The sequence below is a fragment of the Rhinopithecus roxellana genome, chromosome 3, assembly GCF_007565055.1.
Source record: "Rhinopithecus roxellana isolate Shanxi Qingling chromosome 3, ASM756505v1, whole genome shotgun sequence".
NCBI classification, from domain to species: Eukaryota; Metazoa; Chordata; class Mammalia; order Primates; family Cercopithecidae; genus Rhinopithecus; species Rhinopithecus roxellana.
The window spans coordinates 2,595,126-2,618,474 of NC_044551.1; the positions used below are offsets into that span (position 1 = coordinate 2,595,126).

A 23,349-nucleotide genomic window follows, 5' to 3' on the forward strand; every position below is an offset into this window, starting at 1 on the left:
ATCTCAAATAATCCAGGCCCAGTTATGCTGCTGGTCTCCCTGAGGTCACACAGCCAGTCAGTAAGCAATCCAAGATGACAGACCTTCGGGACTGAAGAATGGGGAGGAAACAAGAGAACTCTATCAAAACAAGGACAGTCCAAAGGGAAGGGCTTGGGTTGCTTAGTTCTTGGAAAATGTTTTGATTTTAGCTTATCAAGGAAGAGACCAATCCCACTGCACTGGGTGAAGGCAGAAGCTGCCCAGGACTCTCAGGGATTCGCAGGTGTGAACAATCAGATCCTCAAATCCTTTCTGAGGTCATGTCTGAAACTGTGCATGCATAAGTGGGAAAGAAAAAGGAAGAAGGTAGGCAGAGAAAGGCAGGAACATGTGGCCAAAGGACACTATGAGACAGTCTTGCCTGGCTCTGGGAGTCTGTGCAGAGTTGGAAGATGACTCTGAGAGCTTGGGCTGTATCTCACAAGGTGTGCGCTCCAGGCCCCGAGCTCCACTGGAGGAGGGGTAAAAATGCCCTGATGGCCGGGCACAGTGGCTCACGTCTGTAATCCCGGCAATTTGGGAGGCCGAGGCCTGCAGATCACTTGAGGTCAGGAGTACGAGACCAGCCTGGCCACCATGGTGAAACCCTGTCTCTACTAAAAATACAAAAATTAGCTGGGCGTGGTGGTGGGCGCCTGTAATCCCAGCTATTCAGGAGGCTGAGGCATGAGAATCACTTGAATCTGGAAAGTAGAGGTTGCAGTGAGTGGAGATTGTGTCTTTGTACTCCAGCCTGGGTGACAGAGTGAGACCCTGTCTCAAAAAAAAAAAAAAAAAAAAAAAACCCAAAAAGTGGCCTCTGAGCCATAAGCACACAGGAGGTGTGAGCAGGGGACTTGGCCACAGCCACATGGTGGCAGGAGAAAGTCAACACCTGGACGCAGAAAAACATGAAGGCCGAAACCTAGAACCGGAATGAGCTAGAACAAGGCCTACACCGCATGAGCTACATTTATGACTTTTGAGAGGTTTACAACTTTCACAAACGAGGGAGAGAAAAATAGGGACCATGATGGATGGAAAAAAAAATCCATTTCAACCTGTCATTACATATAGTTTCCTTTTGAAGATTTCAAAAGATGAGGTAAAATTGACTTATTTAGTTAGGGTATTGAGGGGAGCTCATCAGCACAGACTAAACCCAAAAAATGAAATGCATCTTCTGTTGGTGTTCTCAGTTCTACCGCAAAGAGGGTTGAAAGTAATTTTGCTGGTGGCAGGGACTGGGGACGGAGAAATGAGGGAAAAGGAAGCTCCCCCACACCAATATGTTAGATGGTTGGGGCTTCCTTTCAGATTTACGGCAAGCTGGAAAATCCGTTCTATGTCTGGCTCATGTCACATTCCTATTTCATGTCTGTTAGAAGAATCTCACGCCACATCAGTTGCCTGTGATCTATATTAAATATAATAGGCTCTCTGCTTATCTTTGACATAGGTGAGGGGCTGACATAGAAATTGTCAAAAGACTATACAATGACTTATATATTCAATAATGGCTCAAACTTCAACGGTCTATCTTTTGCCCTGCTCTTCATTTCTTTCCTCATAATACTTCTCAAAGCAATCTTGTCTTTCCAGCCTCACAATCAGGGAAAAATTTCTGACTGCAACATTTGCTTTTCCATCTTCCCACTTCACCTCACTCATCCCTGCAGAAGCACAAGTATTCCTCGTTCCTTCAAGGCCACGTCTAAGAATTAAGAGCCTTGGGGGGAAGGGTACTGCATCGACCACTGCATCTCAATCATTGTGGCAGATGTACCAGGGCACTGGGAAGTTGGCCTTGGCAAGAATCTCAAGCTATTACTACAGAGTTGGGAAGAAGGATTAGGATCAAGATAGAGGTGATTGGCCGAGGTGAGTGCATGAGCAGAGAGGTGCCTTCAACTTCCACTGCAGACAGTTCCAACATCTTGCCTCTACCTGAGGTGAGTTCTAGCCCCGGGCAAGTCAGTCAAATGAATGTTATTGAGAACCAGCTGCAAACGATTACTGCCCTACTGTCCTAAGCACAGAGTTTACAGGGAAGTCAAACTTGCAAAGCCTTCTCTCAATGTCACACACCATTTTTGAAGATCAAGACATCTCTTTATTACTTTGACCACTTGCTTCCAAGCTAGTTTTTTTTGTATTCCACTCTGCCAGCCTGAGTTTCTAGCTCACTGAACTCTTGTCTCCTGGCCTGGTATCCTAACTCTGGTGTCTGTTATTTCTTAGTCCAGATCTGTTACCTCTGGATTTTCTTACCTTGATGGATTTACCCCCAGACCCCAACTCTTGCCTCTCAGACATGTTATGTCTATGGAGGACTTTGTTTTCTGTTTCCTTGGATTTGAACTATTCCAGGACTCTCTCTTAAACATATTTTCAGAATCTAACCACTTTCTCACCACCTCCACTGGCACACTTATCTCTTGCTACAATTCTTGCAGTGGCCTTCATAAGTCAGTTCATGTCACTCATCTGCCCCAAACCCTCCATTGGATTTCATTTTACTCAGCAAGAAGACCAAAGCCCTTTTAGTGTCCACTCTGACCCCATGGCTTCTTACCCTCCGCCTTGGTCATTCTGCTCCAGTCAGACAAGCTTTGCCTCTCTTCCAACTGGTCTCTCACACTCCCGCCTCAGGACCTTTGCACCTGCTGTTGCCTCTGCTGTGAATGCACTCTCCCCAGATATCTGCCTGGTCTTTGCTCAAATGTCACCTTTACAGTCACATCCCCCTAGACCATCCTATTTCAGTTGTAACTCTCCTTACCCCAGCATTCTCTATGTCCCATGCAGCTTTATTTTTCTCTATAGCACTTAACACCATCTAATATACTACATCTACTTTACTTTTTTTTTGTATTTTTTTTTATTTTGTTACATCTACTTTACTTATCTGTTTATTGACTGTCTTCCCCAAACTATTATAGAATATAAGCTCTATTGGCTGGGAATGGTGGCTCACACCTGTAATCCCAGCACTTTGGGAGGCCGAGGTGGGAGGATCACCTGAGGTCAGGAGTTTGAGACCAGCCTGACCAACATGGAGAAACCTCGTCTCTACTAAAAAAAATACACAATTAGCTGGGCGTGGTGGCGCATGCCTGTAAGCCCAGGCTACTTGGGAGGCTGAGGCGGCAGAATCACTTGAACCAGGGAGGCAGAGGCTGTGGTGAGCTGAGATCTCACCATTGCACTCCAGCCTGGGCAACAAGAGCGAAACTCTGTCATAAAAACAAAATACAAAAAATAAAAAACAAACAAACAAAAACAGAATATAAGCTCGATCAAGGCAAAATGTTGTCTGTTTTGTTCACTGCTGTCTCCCAATGACTAGAATAGTTCCTGGCAATGATATGCGTTCCATAAACATTTTTTTGAATGAATTAGTGAATGACCTCTCTATCCCCAGCTCAGGTATCTTTCTGGCATCCAAGCAAATATATTCAAATGCTGATCGGACAGCCCCAGGTTGATGTAAAAACTCAACACGTCCAAAATGGAACTTATTACCTTCTTGACCACAGCCCAGACCCACTGTCCCTCCTGTGTCCCAGCCTCAAAATGCCATCATGCTCCTGCAGGTGGTTTTTAAAATTAAAAAACATAAACAAGGGCATCTGCATTCACTCAACTGCACATGCAGAAACTGGAATCATCTTTGACAACCTCTTTTCTTCCCCCAACTTCTAATCAAGCACCAAGTTTTGTTGAATCTATCCATAAATATCTGTGAACATGTTGTGTGTTGACTTCTCCCCTTTCCAACCTACATTTTTCTAGTCCACAGCACCATCTTAAGTGTCTTAACCAGCCTCCCTGCCTTCTTTCTGGCCATTAGAGGGAGCTCTCTAAAGGCCAAGAATGATCTTGTCCTTTCCTCAAAGTTCAAAATCTCCCCATCCCCACACAATAAGGCAATGTGAAAGAGTCTTCAGGACTTGTTCTTTGAGTAACTCTTTTACTTCCAGAGCTTGTTATCTGGTATTTGCTCTAACTGAAATGTTCTTTCCATCTTTTTGACTGGCTATCACCTATCAGTTTTCAATTAAACGTTACTTCTTTCAAGAAACCCTCTCTGGTGCGCTGAGCATCATGCACTTCCCACATAATAACCCTGACCACACTATATTATAACTGAAGTTTACTTGTGCTTATGAGAATAAAGACTACAACTGATTTACTCATGGTTGTATCATAGGTGCTCAAAAAAATAGTTGCTGAGTAAATAAATGAATGGTATTAAAATTCACATTGAGATGGAATAGATATACTTTTCTTATTCTTCTTGATAAGTACAACAAAATATCCTGAACATTATATATAAAACAAACAGAACAAGACTGAAAGAGAAAAAAGGCGGAACTGCTAGGGAGCTTGGGGATGGGGAGTTCCCTGCATTTGCTTTCTGCTTCATAGATTTCAGACTTGGAACTGAACGAGTTGGCAACCCAGAAATGCCAATAGGCACAGACAAAGAAAAGCCCCAACCAAAGCCTGCTCTCTCTAGCCCAAGGACCAGGAAAAGGGCGGTCTAGCAAGATAGAAAACTTTTAGATAATAACCTCTCTCCTCAGACCAAACACCAGGAAAAAATTGTAGCTCAACTGCCAGCTACATCAGCAAAGATCTGGTGGTAGCCTAGACTTCCACCCTCGTGAAACTAACAAGACCTGTGAACACTACCATTGGGTGGTATCAGAGAAGGGTAAGTAAGGAGCTGGGACTTTCATCCCTGCTGGGTGGTAATGAGCTCCTCCTTCCCTCCCTCCCATGGTATCCATGATCAGGAAGGGAGTGTGGACTCCCAACCCTCCCAGCAGTAATGAGAATGCCCACTCTTGGATGTCACTGGAGTTTAAGTGGAGTACCTGGACTCCTACCTCCACCTGGTAATAATAAGGCAATGCCTCCCCTTCTCTTGCCAGAGAGGAGTCAGAGAAAACCAACTCAAGCAAAAGGCTTAAATAAGATCCAAATTCTCATAACATAATATGAAAATGACTGCTTCCAATCAGAAATCACTTGTCATACAAATAAACAGGAAGATTTCAAACAGAATGAAAAAAGACAATCAATAGATGGCAACACTGATATGAGAGAGATGTTAGAATTATCTGATGAATATTTTAAAGCAGCCATAATAAGGCTTCAATGAGCAACTATGAACACACTTGAAACACATGAAATTTAGAAAGCATCATGAAAAAAATAGAAAAAATAGAAAGCCCTAGCAAAGAAGAAGAAATAAAGAAGAACTAAATGAAAATTTTAGAACTGAGAAATATGATAACCAAAATAAAAAGCTTAGTGGTTGGGCTCAACAGCAGAATGGAGAGGAGACAGAGGAAAGAACCAGTGAACTGGAAGACAGAACAATGGAAACCATCTAAAGTGAAGAACAGAGAAAACAGACTAAATCAGGGACCCGTGGAACGATAACAAAAGATCTAATATTTATGTTACTGGAGTTCAGGCAGAAGAGAAAAAGGGCAGCACTGAAAAAGTATTCAAATAGTTAAGGTTTATGGGAGGTCATTGTTTTGGGCTTGTCTCCTGCACTAGGCCACTGCAGACCAGAACTAAACAGAATGGAGTCACTTGTGCTAAGTGCCACCTAATCAAATTGAACTTTGAAAAGAGCCAGTTTTCCAAAAAACAGTTGATTCCAGTCAACCCGAATGAGCATAATAAGGAAGTCCCCTCTGTTTTAGCCCTTTGAAAGGACTATCTGCTTTTTGTTCTCTGTATCTGCTCTCTTTAGCCCTTTTCTGCCTATGAAGCCAACTTTCTCTGCTCAGCTCATTAGAGCACTCATCCCATTTTATAGAGTGAGGTATTGCCTGCTTCTAGAATAGCAGATAAAAGTCAACTAGGTCTTTACACTGAATTTGTTGTAATATTGTCTTTTGACAAAATAAATAATGGCTGAAAACCTCATAAATTTGGCAAAAACTGTAAACCTACAGATTCAAGAAGCTGAGCAAATCCCAAACAGTAAACCCAAAGAAATCCATGTCAGGCAAAGAAAAAATCTGAAAAGCAACCAGAGGAATCAATAGTTTATACCCATTGGGAAAAAAATACTTAAGACTGTAGATCCCCCTCTACAAATGTGGTACCTGTTTTTAGAATTCCCACAACAGACTCAGCAGTAACCCCTCACTTGCCCCAGAGAACAATGGATCTTCTCTATTTTTAAATATTGGCTTCTCTGAATAATAGGAGAAAGCTAAATGTCATCATTGCTTTAATTTGTAATTAATTTTTACTGTTAGTGAAGCTGAGCATTTTTATATGCTAAGTGTTTGCTGACATTTCTTTCTGAATTTCCCATTTATATATTCAGGTTATTAATTCATTTCTGTTTCAACCCCCTCCTGCCTATGATATTTATATGTGCCTATGATATTTTTTGCTGTATAGAATTTACATTTCGTTTTACCCAGAGAATTATTTTAACCTTCTCCCTGATGGCTTCTGGTTTGGAAGTCATGCTTATAACTAGTAGCTAAGGTTTTAGGGAATGTAGATTTGTTTTTGATTTGCTGTCCAAGGGTAGAGTTTCCATCTTTTGCATAGCTAAATCCACTGAAAAATAAATTGCACTTTAGTAATAATCTCCAGCCTTAAATGTATGTTGTAAGTAAAGAATAAATATTTGGTCTTCATCCTCAGTTCCCAGCATAGAGCTCCTAAAACCCTTGGATAAGAGTGTCTTTTGGAGCCTGGCACAAGGGGTCATACCTATAATACCAGCTACTCCAGAGGCTGAGGCAGAAGAATTGCTTGAGGCCAAGAATTTGAAACCAGCCTGGGCAACACAGTGAGACTCCATCTCTTAAAATAAAAAAATTAAAAAAAAATTAGCCTGGCTTGGTGGTGCACATCTGTAGTCCCAGCTACTTTGGAAGCTGATGTGGGAGGATTGCTTGAGCTCAGGCATATGAGGCTGTAGTGAGCTATGACTGAGTCACTGCATTCCAGCTCTGGTGACAGATTGTAGCTCCGGGCAACCGAGGGAGACCCCATCCTTCCCCCTACTCCACCAAAAGAGTGTCTTTTTTAGACGAATGAGATGACTCTTGGCTGAGGGGATCCTAGATAGCTTCTGGATTGGGCTGGTCTCCAGAAAAACCAACCATATGTCCAGAGGGTTGGAATGTTCCACCCTCCTTCTGCCTCTTTTTATGCCCCTTAAATCATCATGTCCCAATCATTGTGCAAGTGCTCTCTAATCTGGGGAAAAAGCTAGAATGTCACCATGCATCTGTTTAAGACTGCAATTGTTATGCTCATTTTTGATACTGAGGTTTTGAAGAAGGGAGGATGTTGATGGCATTTACAGAATGGAAAAATGGTTGTTTCATTTTTTTTGGCACAGAAAAGTGCTATTCAATAAGTACATCTAGGTTTAATTCCAAAATTTCCTGCCTCTTTAGCAAACGATCTAGGTAGGATAACTTATAAAAGACACAAAATTAATAAAATGGGCATAAGAGGGGGCAAATCAAGATAAGGAAGAGTGCAACAAGTATCTGGATCATGCAGATTTAGCAGAGGCACAAGCTCTCTGCTTCCTGATTGCACAACAGAGAAGGAAATGTGAAGAATTACACAATTTTTATCATATGAAGTGAGGACACATAACAGCTTCTCAAAGCGTGGGTGCAGGAATACAAAATGATTCCTAGAACCCATCTCTGAGATGTTCAGTCTTCATAGTGGACTCTGAGTAGAAGAAGATGTGTCCTATAATGAACAATGTCCTCATTAGTGTTCTCATAGTAGATGCAAACGTAATCCTAATAGAGATTGAATGTGTGCCCCACCCAAATCTCATGTTGGAATGTAATCTCCAATGTCAGAGATGGGGCCTGGTGGGAGATGATTGAATTATGGGGGCAGATTTCTCATGAACGGTTTAGCACTATGCCCTTGGTACCGTCCTTGCAATGGTGAGTGAGTTCCTGTGAGATATGGTCGTTTGAAAGTGTGTGGCACCTCCCCTTGAGCTCTCTTGCTCCTGCTCTCTACGAGTGATGTGCCTGCTCCCCCTTTACATTCTGCCTGATTGGAGGCTCCTGAGGCCTCCCCTGAAGCAGATGCCACTACGCTTCCTATGCTTCCTGTACAGTCTGCAGAACCATGAGCCAATTAAACCTCTTTTCCTATAAATTGCCCAGTCTTGGGTATTTCTTTATAGGAGTGCAAGAACAAACCAATACAAATCCCTAGTAAAATCAAAGGTATAATATTAGAGGTATAAGTCTGTAATGTGGTTGATAAACATGGCTTGCAAGTGTTATAACTTTCATAGCACTTAGAATATACCTTAAATTATGTTGCCCAAAGATAATTCTGACTGGCATTTTGGCAGGAGTTGGTCGTTCAATGGCTCAAGAGGGGCCTGGACTCATTGTTCCATTCTGATCATTAAGGCCAGATTCTAGAAACTGGGCAGGAAGTTGGCAGTGCTAACATTCTATGATGAAAATTACAGTTCTGCTATGGTTTGAATGTTTGCACACCTCCAAAATTCAAGTTGAAACTTAATTCCCCATTGCAACAGTATTAAGAGAGAGGGTCCTTTAGGAGGTGATTAGGTCATGATGGCTTCTCCCTGGTGAATGGGATTAAGGCCCTTATAAAAGAGGCTTCACACAGTGTTTGGCCCTTCTTGCCCTTCTGCCTTCCACCATGTGAGGACACAGTGTTTGTCCCCTCTGAAGGACTCAGCGACATCTGGAAGCAGAGAGTAGCTCTCACCCGACACCAAACCTGCCTTGATCTTGAACTTGCCAGTCTCCGGAACTGTGAGAAAACGAATTTCTCTTCTTTATAAACTACTTAGTCTCAGGTACTTTCTTAGAGCAACACAAAATAATGAAGTAAAGCACAGCCTCTAGCCAGAATTTTTGTGTCCTATTCCTGTATTCTTGTATTCTATCCTGTCTCCATGGGGAGATGAGGCTATAGAGTATCTCAACACAAACTGGTTGGGATTTTCCTCTAATAGCTAAGTTAGAGATCAGTGAAGACCTCCTAATGCAACCCAGAGAAACATGGAAAAGGTGGAAGAGGTTTTAGCCTGAAACATTTTCAGATACCCACTAATTAGCTCATACTAGCGAATTTACCATGGCCATGGCCACGCTGCTCTGGAGCACAAGTCGTCTTCTAGATCACCAAAGGAAATGACTTCCTGTGATTATCTGATGGCAGTCTACTTAAGTGCTGGAGAATGTCTGCCAGCAACAGCGTGACCGCAGTGAGAATGCACCTGGCAGACCTTCGCGTTATCGTGCTGGTGTGCACAGAGGTGTTTTCCCACATGCTGCTCCCAGACAATGACTGGACGTGACAGGACTATTACTGCAGGCTGCTTCCTGGGTCACACAGGACTTCTCTGAGGCTGATGTTGTCATGACCTCTAGGTCTCTAACGGCCTTGCCAAACCTTCCTTAGATTACTGGATAGTCTGGGAGGTTCCACCCAAATGCGCCTTCCTCCCTCCTTCACTTAGGCTTAGAGTTGCATTGCAGCTCTCCCATACTTCACTCCCTCCCTCTCCATCTTCTCTCACACAATCATTTCATCTAATAACATTTTTGCATGTTTAATCCCATCCTGGCATCTGCTTCATGGAGGACCTGAATTTGTTTTTATTTCAATTGATATTTAACCTTTCTGACAACAGAAACACGATAGGTCTGTGCTTCTCACAGGAAGGACCTGACCAATTTCAATTTATGAGGGGTTTTTTTTTTAAGCCAAATTTTTGTACAAGGTGAATATTCATCCTTCTATTCCTTATGACAGAGGGATAAGCAGCTGATTCACCTAAAACAGTATCACACTCTGACAGTATACAAGAAAAAGGAAGGAGGTTATAACCTAGCCTTGCTTTAACATTGAGGGGGTTATTTTATTTTACTATTTATTGTTTGAGACAGGTTCTCTCTGCTACCCAGGCTGGAGTGCAGTGGCACAATCATGGCTCACTGCAGCCTCTACCTCCTGGGCTCAAGCAATTGAGGGGTTCATTTTAAATGTATAGTGTAATCCACATCTAAGCCCTGTTTGCAGAATGAGAGGTTGATGAAAGAAAGCTCAGTGAAAGCTGCAGAGTCTTAATCTTGCTTTTGGCAGCACCAGCTCTGGCATCCACCTCAGGACCTCGTTCACAAAGACAGAGAATTAACATTTGTTGAATGAATGAAGGCGATGCCGTACAAAGATTGTATGGGTACTTTCAGAGCCTAAATATTTAATAGGTGGGTCACTGAGGGTCTGAACTAGAACATTTGATAAGCAGACATCCAGGGTTGAGAGTCAGATGTTCTGCAGAGAGATGGATGGAAGGGTACCTATAGGGTTCTGCAAGCTCAGTAATAGATGTTGTTGAAGAAGAAATATAAGTTAGAGTCAGGACGGAACACACAGAGAATGCACCTCTTTGGGGTCAGTAAAAAAAGGGAAGGAGCCCAGAGGAAGCACTCAAGATCAGTTGCAAATTGATATCCCAAATGATTTGGCATAGTTCTAGGAAAAAACTCTCCTACATTTCAAAGTCCAGATAATACTGACTCCACCCTCTGGCACAGAGGACTTCTTTGGCAACAGAGCACAGAAGTGGTACATGAAGGCAAAGGCCATTTGTCTTAGCTCATGTCAAATGGTAAAGCAGAGCTTCTTTTATTTTAATTTAGTTATTCAAGCTGCTGAAACTATGCCCAAAAGCCCTAGCCCTTTCTCTGATATGAGACACAGAGTTTCTGTGTTTCCATATTGGGAGCAATTTTTTTTTTCTTTTTTTGAGATGGAGTCTCGCTCCTGCTGCCCAGGCTGGAGTGCAGTGGCACGATCTTGGCTCACTGCAACCTCCGCCTCCCAGGTTCAAGCGATTCTCGTGTCTTAGCCTCCCGAGTAGCTGGGATTACAGGCACCCGCCACCATGCCTGGCTAAGTTTTTTGTATTTTTAGTAGAGACAGGTTTTCACCAAGTTGGCCAGGCTGGTCTCGAACTCCAGACCTCAGGTGATCTGCCTGCCTTGGACTCCCAAAGTGCTGGGATTACATGCATGAGCCACCACACCCAGCACAATTGTTTTTTATAACTAGAAATGTGTTGGGCTTTCCTCCAACAAACCAGGAAGGTCAAGAGATATGTTCTAGAGACCTCTTTGTGGTTGCTTAATGCAGAGCTCATGCAGACACATCTGCAAACCTAAGGAAACGACCCTCTAAGGACCGGTTAGCCACTTAAAATGTGGGCCAAGATAGGCTATTAAATTCTAATCCTCTCTGCTTCATTACAGCTTCTTCATATTGTTAGCCTAAAACTAAGTTAAGGACACACTTAAATTCCTTCACTGGCTTCATTGCCCTATTAATTCCTGCTAGTACATATATTCCCCTTTATTTTCTTTTTAAAAGATATGAGTGGAACCTACAACTTTGTGAAGCCAGATATTTTTGGATTTTTACTTTCCTGGGGAAGTGACAGTTTGTCTTTTTTTTTTTTTTTTTTGGGATGGAGTCTCACTCTGTTGCCCAGGCTGGATGGAGTGAAGTGGTGGGATCTTGGCTCACCACAACCGCCACCTCCTGGGTTCAAATGATTCTCCTGCCTCAGCCTCCTGAGTAACTGGGATTACAGGCACCTGGCACCACGCCTGGCTAATTTTTGTATTTTTAGTAGAGACGAGGCTTCACCATGTTGGCCAGGCTGGTCTCGAACTCCTGACCACAGGTGATCCACCCGCCTTGGCCTCTCAAAGTACTGGGATTACAGGCATAAGCCACCATGCCCAGCCAGTTTGGGTTCTTTTAAAATAATTTTTCAGTGGTCTCACAGGGCTTAGAGTGCCTCTTACTAGAGGCCCATTTCAACATACCTCCGGTCCGTGGGGTACAGTTCCACAGTGACCACGTCAAGAGAGTTCCAGGCCGAGATGGTCAATCCATTGTACAGACACAGCATGCCTATCATCATGGATTCACTGGTGCCAAACCAAAGGAAGAAACAGCTGATGCCCGAAAGCACCATAGAGCCACCTGCCAACAATGCAGACAAAAGGCTGGAATGTTTCCCGTCATCTTAGTAAAGCAAGAACCCTTGGGTCCTTGGGGTTGCTCAAGAAAACTGAATTCTAAGTGGAAGCTGCAGGATGGGCTCCATAAAGCTCAAGAACTGGTGCGTTCACCTGAACGAAAGGCTCTAACTGCCTCTGAACACAGAAAGTACGAAATGCATATCATCTTTTACTCAGTTACTTAAGTGGGAAAATACACATTTTACACATAATTAGTTTTTCAGTCTGTTAACTCATGGGAACCACTCAAATGAAATGTAATTAGACATAATTTTCACTATAATTTAGTCCTAATGTGAGGTCTAAGGGATTTCTCCTCATTGGATGCAAATCCCTAATAGATGGGAGTAAGGGGAAACAGGGTCCCTCTGGATTGCAGGGGCAGCTCTTTTATTTGACATGAACCTGAGTACCTACCTAGCATTGTTAAGCGCCCAATTCTGTCCATCAGCAGAGCAGACACAATGTTCCCTGGCAATACTGCCAATGTCCCCAGAAAGTTGACAAAATAAATCCAGTAGGCACTATAGTCATCATCAAAGGTAATCTGACATCCCGTCTTGTTGTGAAAAAATGAGCAGTTTTTAAACTCACTGTCAATGAATTTATATGGCTCAAAATCTGTAGAAACAACAACAAAGAGAATTCATTAAGTTCTTATCAGGCATGCACCAGTATAAGAAAGCCTATTGAGAATTCAGAGATGAATCACACTATTGTAAATTCCTTGAGGGCTTTCAGGCCTGTGCTGGCTGGACTTTTTGTGTCTTCTGGCCATAGCATAGGATCTAGTCTGGGTCTTCACATTATAAAGTAGCTGAATGATGAGTACCTTTGTTGAATAAAGAAATAAATTAAATTAAGGGGTCCAGTTATCTTCTTGTTTCCTATGGTTGGCCATTGCTAATTATATTACTTGCTTACTCCTTTACAATATTACTTTGTCCTAATTATCATGTTATATAAAGACTATCACTATAGTACTAATAGTGTCCATACTACAATTATAAAAACAATTTGTTTCAAAATGTGCATGGGCTGGGTATGGTGCCTCACGCCTGTAATCCCAGTGCTTTGGGAGGCTGAGGCAGGAGGATTGCTTGAGGCAGGAGTTCAAGACTAGCTTGGACAACATAGTGAGACACCATCTCTATAATAATAATAATAATAATAATAATAATAATAATAATTTTTTATTTGAGGCTGCAGTGAGCTGTGATTGCACCACTGTACTCCAGCCTGGATGACAGAGTAAGACCCTGTCTCTAAGGAAAAAAAAGTGCAAGAGTCAGCCTTATTGTTGCCATTTTATGAGACTCTAAGGCACAGAGAAGGAACAAGTCTTTCCTGAGGCTGAATTTATAATTTAAAGTCTATGTGCATGAATCTACTGAGGAACAAGAGTCAGCCTCATCTGAAGGTCACCAGCATTCATTGCTAATCTCTTCTTGAATTTGAAACCATCCAACAAGAGTTGCAGATGGTGGTGGTTTCTGCTAAAAGGTTGTGAGAATCGAAACTATCTTCCTTGCTGATCAAGATCTGACAAAATGTTGGTCTTCTGAGGTTTAATGGGTTAGAAGACAGGTAGATAGCATTGCTCAAAAAACAAAAAACAGAAAGACACCTGACCCCATTCTTCTTTGGAGCTAGGCAGAGTTGACTCTTGTCTGAGCACTAAGAAGGCAGGTCTGGCAACAGAGCAAATGCTGATGCTCCTTCCAGTGCCAGGCTGTTATGCTGGATGCATTTTACAGGACACACAGACCAATGTTTGGGAGTGGGAAAGTGGAAAGCACAGGCTTTGAAATCAAATAAATCTGGGTGCAAACATCTGTTATTACTAGTTTTGTAAAATTGTGGACAAATTACTTAATTTTCCTAAGCCTCAGCTACTGTGAAAACTAAATGAGATAATGTATGTCTAATGACCTAGAGTAGAAAAAAGCATATAGGTGTTCAATCAATGCTTGTTTGCCTTCCTTTTCCCCCACCCCTGGGGAGTTTAAAATACCCCATTATATGGATTTGGCTAAAAATATATCTGAGTGTAGCTACTTGTTGTCTATCTCTGTTGGCTATAGAGTTGAGGCACTTAAACAAACACCAGATTTTGAACCCAGGATTATCAAAACAAATAAACTATAGGTTAGGTCTTTGCTTTAAAAATTTATTCATCAAAGGATTTTGTTGTTGTTGTTGTTGTTGCCAACTTTTGAACTGTGGCAAGCTCCATTTGCACTAAATCTGACAAAGACAAACAATACAAGCCAACCTTTGATCCAACCTGATTTAGATAACTTGTTCCATTTATTCTTTAATATCCACTTCCCGCATAAGCCTCTGTCCACATGATCACATGGTTATCACAGTGGGCCCTTTGACGAGGCCTCAGGTAGAGGCAGTACTAAGCAGCACACCTACCTGTGTTGTCAAAAACAGTATCAATAAATGTGCAGTTCTTGAAGTAGGTGTTGAGTGAAGTCACATCCTCAAAGGTGCAGGACTTAAAAACAGAGTCTTTGAAAGTTACAGATTTGAACTTGACCCCTACGAATCTGCCCAACACACAGAAAAATTCATATCAATGACCGTGTCCATCAAAGTTCAAAGCTAAGTCAAACAGTTTTAGAGATTGAATGCCCCACTGTCTTAATTATAAAGAACACAGACTTCTGGATTTTCTTAGCTCTCTGCTTTTTCCCCTTTTCCTCATCCAGGCTGACCTTTGCCTATCTTGTTGCTTACCAATAAAGAGATGACACTCCTAACTTCCCTTAGCTTTTTGCAATGTTGGTAAAAAGTTTTGTGGGGTATGCAACTGAAGATACTTTGGGGATTACCTGGGGCTGTTCTTTAGGTTTTAATCCTATTGTCTCTTCACATATATCTTTATTTGAATATTCTCTATTTGGGGTTAATGCCTCTAACTTAAGGATGTCCTCCTACCCGATCTTTTAATAAAATTATTTTTCCCTAGCTGAAAATCCAGTCTTCTTCATTCTAGTGTAGGGATCTCCAATTATCCCAAAGAGAGAGCATGAGAATTCTGTTTCATTTATATGAAGAATAACTGACTTGGGGTTGAAGAAACTCATAGGTGACACTCATTTCCAGGATAATTTTTCCTCTTATAGCCAACAGATAGTCCCTTCAACCAAACAGAATTATGAGAACTCTGCTTATTTTTGGAAACATGAAGAATGATGAAACCTGTTCAGGTACATTTTTGGGTGTTATAAGGGGGAATTCTATGTGGTAAAGATGGTAACAGTCATAATGATCATAACATCTTAGAAGAGTCCATGATTCAGGCCTTATCAGGATGGATAAGGACTCCCAGCAGACACAGATAAATATTCATTAATATGTCTTGGTACTTTTTTAAGAGACTATGAATGTACACTTAGCCAGTCACTGAGAGGAAAATGCTTGTTCTCCTGGGGAAGGAGTTATTATGTCAATACCAATCTTATTAGGGGCAGAAAGGGACTGATCCAGTCACTGAGAGGATAATGCTTGTTCTCCTGTGGAAGGAGTTATTATGTCAATACCACTCTTATTAGGGGCAGAAAGGGACTGATCCTTCTAGGTAAGTAGGTTGATTTAAAAGCAATTTACTAACTATTGAGTACTTTCAAAATTATTCTCTCCCTAGTACCCAATTACGTGTGTTGGTTCACAATGCACTGTGGCCTCACAGACCAATCAGCTTAAAAAAAATCATTCCCATGGTACATTACCTGGAAAAAATAATAATGATCTTGTTTCAATCCCCACTCCAGGGACTCAGAGTAAAAACATCTAAATGCACCAAAAGAGGCTAAATAATGGCATAGCTTTAAAAAGTTATCAATTTTTCTGTCATGGAACTGAATTTGAAAAAGGGAATGAATCAGTTTTATTTTTTGAATGGATAATTCAGAGAGTACACAAAGTGCACAATTCGAAAGGTTGAATGCAGAGTTCACAAGGTGCAAAATTCGAAAGGTTGAAAACAAAGTCAGTCTTTTCTTTACCCATCCATCCCCAGGCCACAAGTTCCTCTGCCCAGAATAACCATTGTTGTCAGTTTCTTGTGTGCTCTTCCAGGAGCATTCTGTGTCTAAAGTACACCTGCTTTATCTCCTTCTAGTCTACCTTGGAGGTTATTCCATATTAGTACATAAAGAGTTGCCATTTTATGATGCTGAACAAAAAAGCTATTTTAAAAAAATGAATCTGTTAATGGTATTTCAAATTTTCCTGAAGGAGAAAAAAATTGCTTCTATCATCTTTTAAAATAAATGTGTAACATACGTGTTTTACAAAAATTGTAATACTATTAAAATTAGTAATCATTATATTGCTAATGTAAAAAAGTTCTAAGCAGTGACTGAATATCCAGTTTAGAACTTTAATATATATTAGTAAAAATATGACTGTCAGAGACACAAACATATATTAGAAATTTCTAATGGAGTAATAATGCTCAGTTTTCACCCTGGCATCACAGAGGACTTGACGCTAAGCTTTCTGTGAAATGTAAGTGCAGATTCAAGGCAGTATTTTATGTGGGACAGTGAAGGTGATCCTACTTGGCTTGGATTATGATTAGTTCCTTCATTGAATTGCTAATTTGAACAATTACCTCCTAGTTAGTAACCCTCTTTTCCATTACCTAGATCATAAGCATCCCACTGAATTCTTTTTCATCTTTCTGAACTGGTTTTTGCTCTGGGGAACTTTGATTATTTTAGAGTTTTACTTTTATCACTTTGGAAATTGGGACAATTTCCTAAGAATGATGTAAACTATCATGAACTTACACTGGCAATTATTTGTCCAGGCAACAAAAATACTTGGATATAAACAAGTACTTGGTCTACTCTTTTCCCTGTCTAAAAGAATGACCCAGGACCACCTCCCTGAGTCAGTTCTCTCTTGTCATCAAGAAATATTTCAGATCCCATAAAGGAGACCCTTCCATCTTTCAAAGTCCTTTACTTCAGGGAATGATTTCTATTCTCTAATTGAAACTCTTCCTGATGCAATTTGACCTTAATTCTGGATTCAGCATATTGGGAAGGGTGAATTCTGAAAAGTGGCTCTGTTTCTCAGGAATAGAAGACTCATATAATCACATTTCAGGTTTCTTCTGTGAATTAAATAATCCTATAGCCTGTCTTATTTTCCCATACTCTTCACTCTTCTCTTCCTTCCATTATTTTTGTCGCTCTCCAACATTGCTCTAAATTTTCTTTCCATACCAGTGAAGTCCACTACTTAATTAATATGAAGCAACTTAGCTGCAAAAATAGTTTTAAGTGAAATAATGGATACACTTGTATCTTTTATTTAAAGCCTATTTGGAAGTATTGAAATTCACCATGAAAATGACTAAATGTACAAACTAAAACAAACAAACAAAAAAAAGATGCCTGTTTCAGTGCAGGGAAGGCTAAGAAGAAATGTTTTTGTGGATAGGTAGCAAATGAAATTATTTCAAGTTTCTAGACCTGCCATTGTCGTATTCCATTCCAGTATGAATCTGATTTTCCATTGTAAAGTTAATACTGAAATTTGCATATTTATCTCTCTGCACATTTCTGGTTAGCAATGCATATTCATCGGACTGCAGATGTTTAATGACATCAGGAAACCAAACAGATAATCCATAGTACCTGTGAAGACAAAGAAATGTGAATTTGTAAAGGCGCTAGCATGCCAGAGGCAATGAGTACCTCCCTGGTGTTTTCACAGTGCTAATAGTTCCTGGAGAATGGCTGGCTCCCTATAATATTATGAGTAATTCATCATACAGCAATCCATGTGTCCCTCTCCCTCAACATCAATCTGCAAAAATCAAGCTTGAGAGATGGCCTAAGGTTAGCTGGAGAACCCCAGGTATGTAATTCCTAAACCCTTCCTTTGGGAAGAGACATGCAGAAAGCATCCCATCCTATGCTCATACATGGTGCCTGGTCTGAATATGTCCTCCCAAAACTCATGTGTTGGAACTAAAACCCCAATATAATAGTATTAGAGGTGGGGGCTTTAGGAAGTGATTAAGTTATGAGGGCAGAAACCTCATGAATGAGATTAATGTCCTCATAAAAAGAGGTGCAAGGGTGCTGCTTCCCTCACTTTTCCCCTTCCATCCCTTCTACCACATGAGGACACAGTATCTGTCCCCTCTTGAGGACGCAGCGACAAGCTGCCATCTTGGAAGCAGAGACTGTGCCTTACTGCATACTGAATCTGCCAGCAGCTTGATCTTGGACTTCCAGCCTTCAGGACTGTGAAAAATAAAATTTCTATTATTTACAAATTACCTGGTGTGGTATTTTGCTATAGCAGCAGAAATGGAGTAAGACACCTGGCATCCTGGCCCCAATATCTTTCTCATCATTCCAGGCTGCTCTGAGAAACTCTCCCTCCTAGTCTGGTGGTACAAACTCCTGGGATCCAAGCATGGTGAGAGCTCTTAAAGAATGACCTCTTTTGCTAATGGGGAATCTTTCTTGGTTGCTACACTGCTGTGATACTGCTATCCTGGGGGTAGAGTGCCAGTTCCCAAGGTAGTTCCAGGCTGTGAAAAGGACATTCGTGTTATTCTCAGAGATTCCAAGTTATTTCCCCTTTCTGCCTCTTGACCTCTAATATGTTATTCTAACAGCTGTGTCATGCTGCTGTGCTGTTCAATACAGAAGCCACTAACCACGTGTGCCTACCAAGCAGTTGAGATGTGGCTAGTTCAAACTAAAATATACTATAAATATAAAATACCACAGGATTTTGAAGACTTATGGAAAAAAGAATGTAAAAATATTTGCTAATAATTTTTATACTGATCATAGGTTGAAATGACGGTGGCTCACGCCTGTAATCCCAACACTTTGGGAGGCCAAGGCAGGCGGATCACGAGGTCAGGAGATTGAGACCAGCCTGGTCAATATGGTGAAACCCTACCTCTACCAAAAGTACAAAAATTAGCCAGGTATGGTGGTGCACACCTGTAATCCCAGCTTCTCAGGAAGCTGAGGCAGGAGAATTGCTTGAACCAGGGTGTTGGAGGTTGCAGTGAGCTGAGCTCACACCAATGCACTCCAGCCTGGCGACGGAGTGAGACTCCATCTAAAAAAAAAAAAAAAAAAAGGAAAGAGAGAATGAATGAAACAAAATGTAGTATTAAAATTAATTTTATCGATTTCCTTTTACTGTGTGTGTGTGTGTGTGTGTGTGTGTGCGGCTACCAGAAAATCTGAAATGAACATCTGTGGTTCACATGATATCTCTATTGCACAGTGCTGCTCTGAAGTAGTACCTCCCAAGGTAAGGTCCCCGGACCAGCAGGATCATCATCCCCCACAAACCCAGGTTCCAGTGAAACCTGATGAATTAAAAACTCTGGCAGGGGAGTCCTCCAGGGATTCTTCTGATGCACATTCAAGTTTGAGAACCACTGCTCTAGTTTATCCCCAGTGACAAAGGGACACAGGGAAAGAAGTGGGAATGGGCATAGCCTTTGCAGGAGGACAGGCTGGGTTTGAATCCTGGTCTTGTTGCTTACTAGCTGCCTAAACTTGCGCCAGTTATCTAACCCTCAGTTGCCCATCTCTACTATTGGAATGATGGGAGTATCCACCTTCCTGGGTGGTTGCTCAGTTTAAATGGGATGTCAAATATCTAGCACATAGAAAGTGCTCAGAGGATAGTATGAGTCGTTTTTATCATCATTGTCATTAGGATTCCAGAAACATCTGTGCCTCAGGATTTCCACCCCTTTTCTTCATAGTAATGACTGTGGGGGTGTGAGGGTAGTTATTGAGGAAGAAATGACTTAGGGGTACAACATTTATGGCATTGTTCTCTAGTTACATACAAACCTTGAAATGGCAACAATGAGGAGGGCACATTACCCTAGAATGTCCATCATCAATGATGTTGGAGGGCTTTCGGTTAATTTGTCATTTATTTAGCAAACATTTACTGAACATGCACTAAATACTAGGCACGATTAATGTTCCAGGGATATAGCAGTAAAATAAATCATAAAGCTTAAAATATGATCAATAATGAATTAGTAAACAAAATAAACAAAGCAGATAATGATGATTACTCTTTACACCTTGACAGCAGGACTTCCTTCTTGCTTATCTTTGTCTTCTTTGTACTTAACCCCTTGCTTAGGTACAGAGTAAGCACTTAATATAGGTTAATTTTCAGCCTTCCCTTCCTTCAGAGATTAATGGATTTTCTAGAGCTTGGGTGGGAATTACTTTACACATTCTAAGTCAACCCTCTTAATTTAGAAATGAGGAACTGAGACTAAGCAATGTCTGCAAGTCACAAGCTAGCCAAACCACCAGCAGAATGGGCTGCTAGGTCTCCTGACCCCCAGCTTCCTTCTTTCTCCCTATTCCACCTCCTCTGGCACTGAGAAAGAGTGGTCATCTTTGATCACTTGCCTGGTTTGATTTAGGGATGTTAAGAGATGAAACTTGCAACATAAATGTTAGGCTGTATAAGGTACTGAGATCCTGCTGACCTGAAAGTGTAGGGTATTATCTAATTCTTCTTTTCTAAACAGCAAATTAGGCAACAAGAGAGTTGTACATACACATTCTAAAGGGACTATGTCAGCGATTAGCAAATAAAATCTTGATATTTTCTCCCTATTTCCTCTTTTCCTAGAACACATATATGGCAGTTTTATTCATTTGGCAACAACTATTTATTGAACTGTTATTGTGTGCCAGGAATATACATTAGTGAATAAGACATAAACAAAATTATTATTTTCTTTTAGAGATGGGGTCTTGGCATGTTGTCCAGGCTACAGGGCAGTGGATATTCACAGGTGTGATTATAACACACTTAAGCTTCCAACTCCTGGGCTCAAGCAATCCTTCACCTCAGCTTCCAGAATAGCTTGGAATATAGGTGCATGGCACCACACTCAGCTTTGAACAAGGCAGTTAAAAACCCCTGTCCTCACAGAACTTCCAGAGAGGGAAGCCAGAACTTTACTCTTTGTACAGAATAAAGGAGCATTTTGCATATTAGAAGGTGGAAAGTGCTGTGGGGTAAAGTAGAGCTGAGAAGGGGATAGGGAGTGTGGAGGGGCTGCAATTTTTTTAAAAGAGAGGATGACATCACTGAGAAGGAAACATATAGGAAAGAGTTGAAGAGGGTAAAGAAATGAACTGGGCAGATGTCTGGAGGGGAAAGCAACTCAGGCAGAGGAACACTGCAAAGGCCTGAGGTGGGAACTGTTCTAGAATGTTCAAAGAAGAGCAGAGAGGCTGGTATGGCTAGGACTGGGCAAAGAAGGACAGGACAGAGAAGTCATGTGGCAAATCATCCACAGCCTTACTGGATTTTGCAGATACAGTTGGTTTTGCTACCTTGGCTTTATGACAAAACAAATAAAATAACTGGCTTATAACAACCACAACTCTCAGCAAACCTAAGCTGAAAAAAATTTCTTCCTTAGCAGGTTAACAGCATCAAGCAATATAAGAAAAGAAAGCAGCATGGCTGGGAGTTACAATGTGGACATTGAACAATTTTGCTTGCCAAGAATTTAAATATCACTTACCCAAAGGACAGGGTGAACCAAACAATTGTAAGCTTTATTGTATTATCCCTGACTGGGTAGTTGAAACATCTCATAAAAGTCAACCAAATCTGTGAAATATTAGAGAGTTAGTTTTCTCATGCAGTTACTTAGTCAACCCCACTCCCTGACCCCTTCCACCAAATTATAAAAAAAGCTGAGTTGTCATTGGGTTGAATTCATTTCACCTTAAAATGTAAAAGCTAAAGGCAATTGGAACTTTCATTCTTCAGCTTCCTGGATGCCAACGGACAAAGCAACTCAAGACTTGAAGGCACCCTGCCACTGCCAAGACTCCTGGCCTAACTAACACTTTCCCTTTCCATCTTTCCAGCTTTCCCAGATGGAATGTATTGGCTCAACGCTGGTGGAGAGGGATCCAATGACCTGGCTCTAGTCCAGGAGTCAGGTGTCATGGGCAGGAGGAAAGAACCTCGCTTTCCTCAGGGCAGGTCCAGTAAACCCCTCTTCTTTTTTTTTTTTTTTTTTTTTTTTTGAGACGGAGTCTGGCTCTGTCGCCCAGGCTGGAGTGCAGTGGCCAGATCTCAGCTCACTGCAAGCTCCGCCTCCCAGGTTCACGCCATTCTCCTGCCTCCGCCTCCCAAGTAGCTGGGACTACAGGCGCCCGCCTCGTCGCCCGGCTAGTTTTTTGTGTTCTTTAGTAGAGACGGGGTTTCACCGTATTAGCCAGGATGGTCTCGATCTCCTGACCTTGTGATCCGCCCGTCTCGGCCTCCCAAAGTGCTGGGATTACAGGCTTGAGCCACCGCGCCCGGCCTAAACCCCTCTTCTGACTAACCTCAAATGCAATAAAGTGACATGCAGGTCATCATGGGACTTGTTACTTACTCCGTATAGCTCGGTGCGGATCCGAACAAAACACCTCCTATACCACGTTCCTGTGTCACTCTCAATTTCAATCAGCTCATCTATTTGTTTAGGAGTTTTTATTTTGTTTACCTGTAGAGAGAAACAGATCAAAGTGCTCAGTTACCTTCTCTGAAGTTGCTGATTGTAGACTTACAATTTGTTTTTACAGGAGCAAAAACTGACTCTGGCAAGAAGTAGGTGGTATTTGGTAATCACTTCATACATATATGAGACCACTGGCATAATTATACGGATCCGAACAGCACCTAGAAGAACTGAAGAAGGAATGACTGAGAAGGAAAACCACAAAGAAATGGGGGAAGGGCAAGTAGTAATAGAATAATGTGAAACCAAAATACCCTCCCTGAACCATTACTACAGAGACACACATTAGCAGACAAAACATCCAGATAAGTTAGATTCTGGATTAAGAATTATTTAGCTTGGGCTAAAGTGAGTGTACACATTTTTTTCTTTGAAACGTACTTATTTGATGAATTTGACCCTTAACTGTAGTTCTGAAAGCATTCTCATCATTATTCTCAGAGCACCACTTCCGGTCCTTTTCTTCCTTTTCCCACAGCCTAACCCACGGTGGCTAGTCAGCAAATACCCACAGGTAGCCACGATTCAAGATTAAGTGAAGGAGTTTTGACTGCAAGCATCAACATGAATTTCTCAGCCATGTAAGGGAAATAAATGATAGAGGTTTAGCATGAAAAGCAGCATCTATGACTTCAGTTAGCC

General features: G+C 41.5%; 1 protein-coding gene across 2 annotated transcripts in view; it reads right to left on the reverse strand.

Annotated features, from left to right (window-relative positions):
• SV2C (synaptic vesicle glycoprotein 2C) overlaps positions 1 to 23,349 on the reverse strand; it is a 276,999-nt gene that overhangs the window by 41,796 nt on the left and 211,854 nt on the right. For both annotated transcript variants that reach the window (XM_010352825.2, XM_030927481.1), the window contains 6 exons: positions 22,582 to 22,692; positions 21,715 to 21,803; positions 17,630 to 17,794; positions 14,556 to 14,689; positions 12,549 to 12,752; positions 11,934 to 12,093 (listed from right to left, as the gene is read on the reverse strand). In XM_010352825.2, the coding sequence (XP_010351127.1) occupies positions 11,934 to 12,093; positions 12,549 to 12,752; positions 14,556 to 14,689; positions 17,630 to 17,794; positions 21,715 to 21,803; positions 22,582 to 22,692 (863 nt within the window). The remainder of the gene's footprint in view (positions 1 to 11,933; positions 12,094 to 12,548; positions 12,753 to 14,555; positions 14,690 to 17,629; positions 17,795 to 21,714; positions 21,804 to 22,581; positions 22,693 to 23,349) is intronic.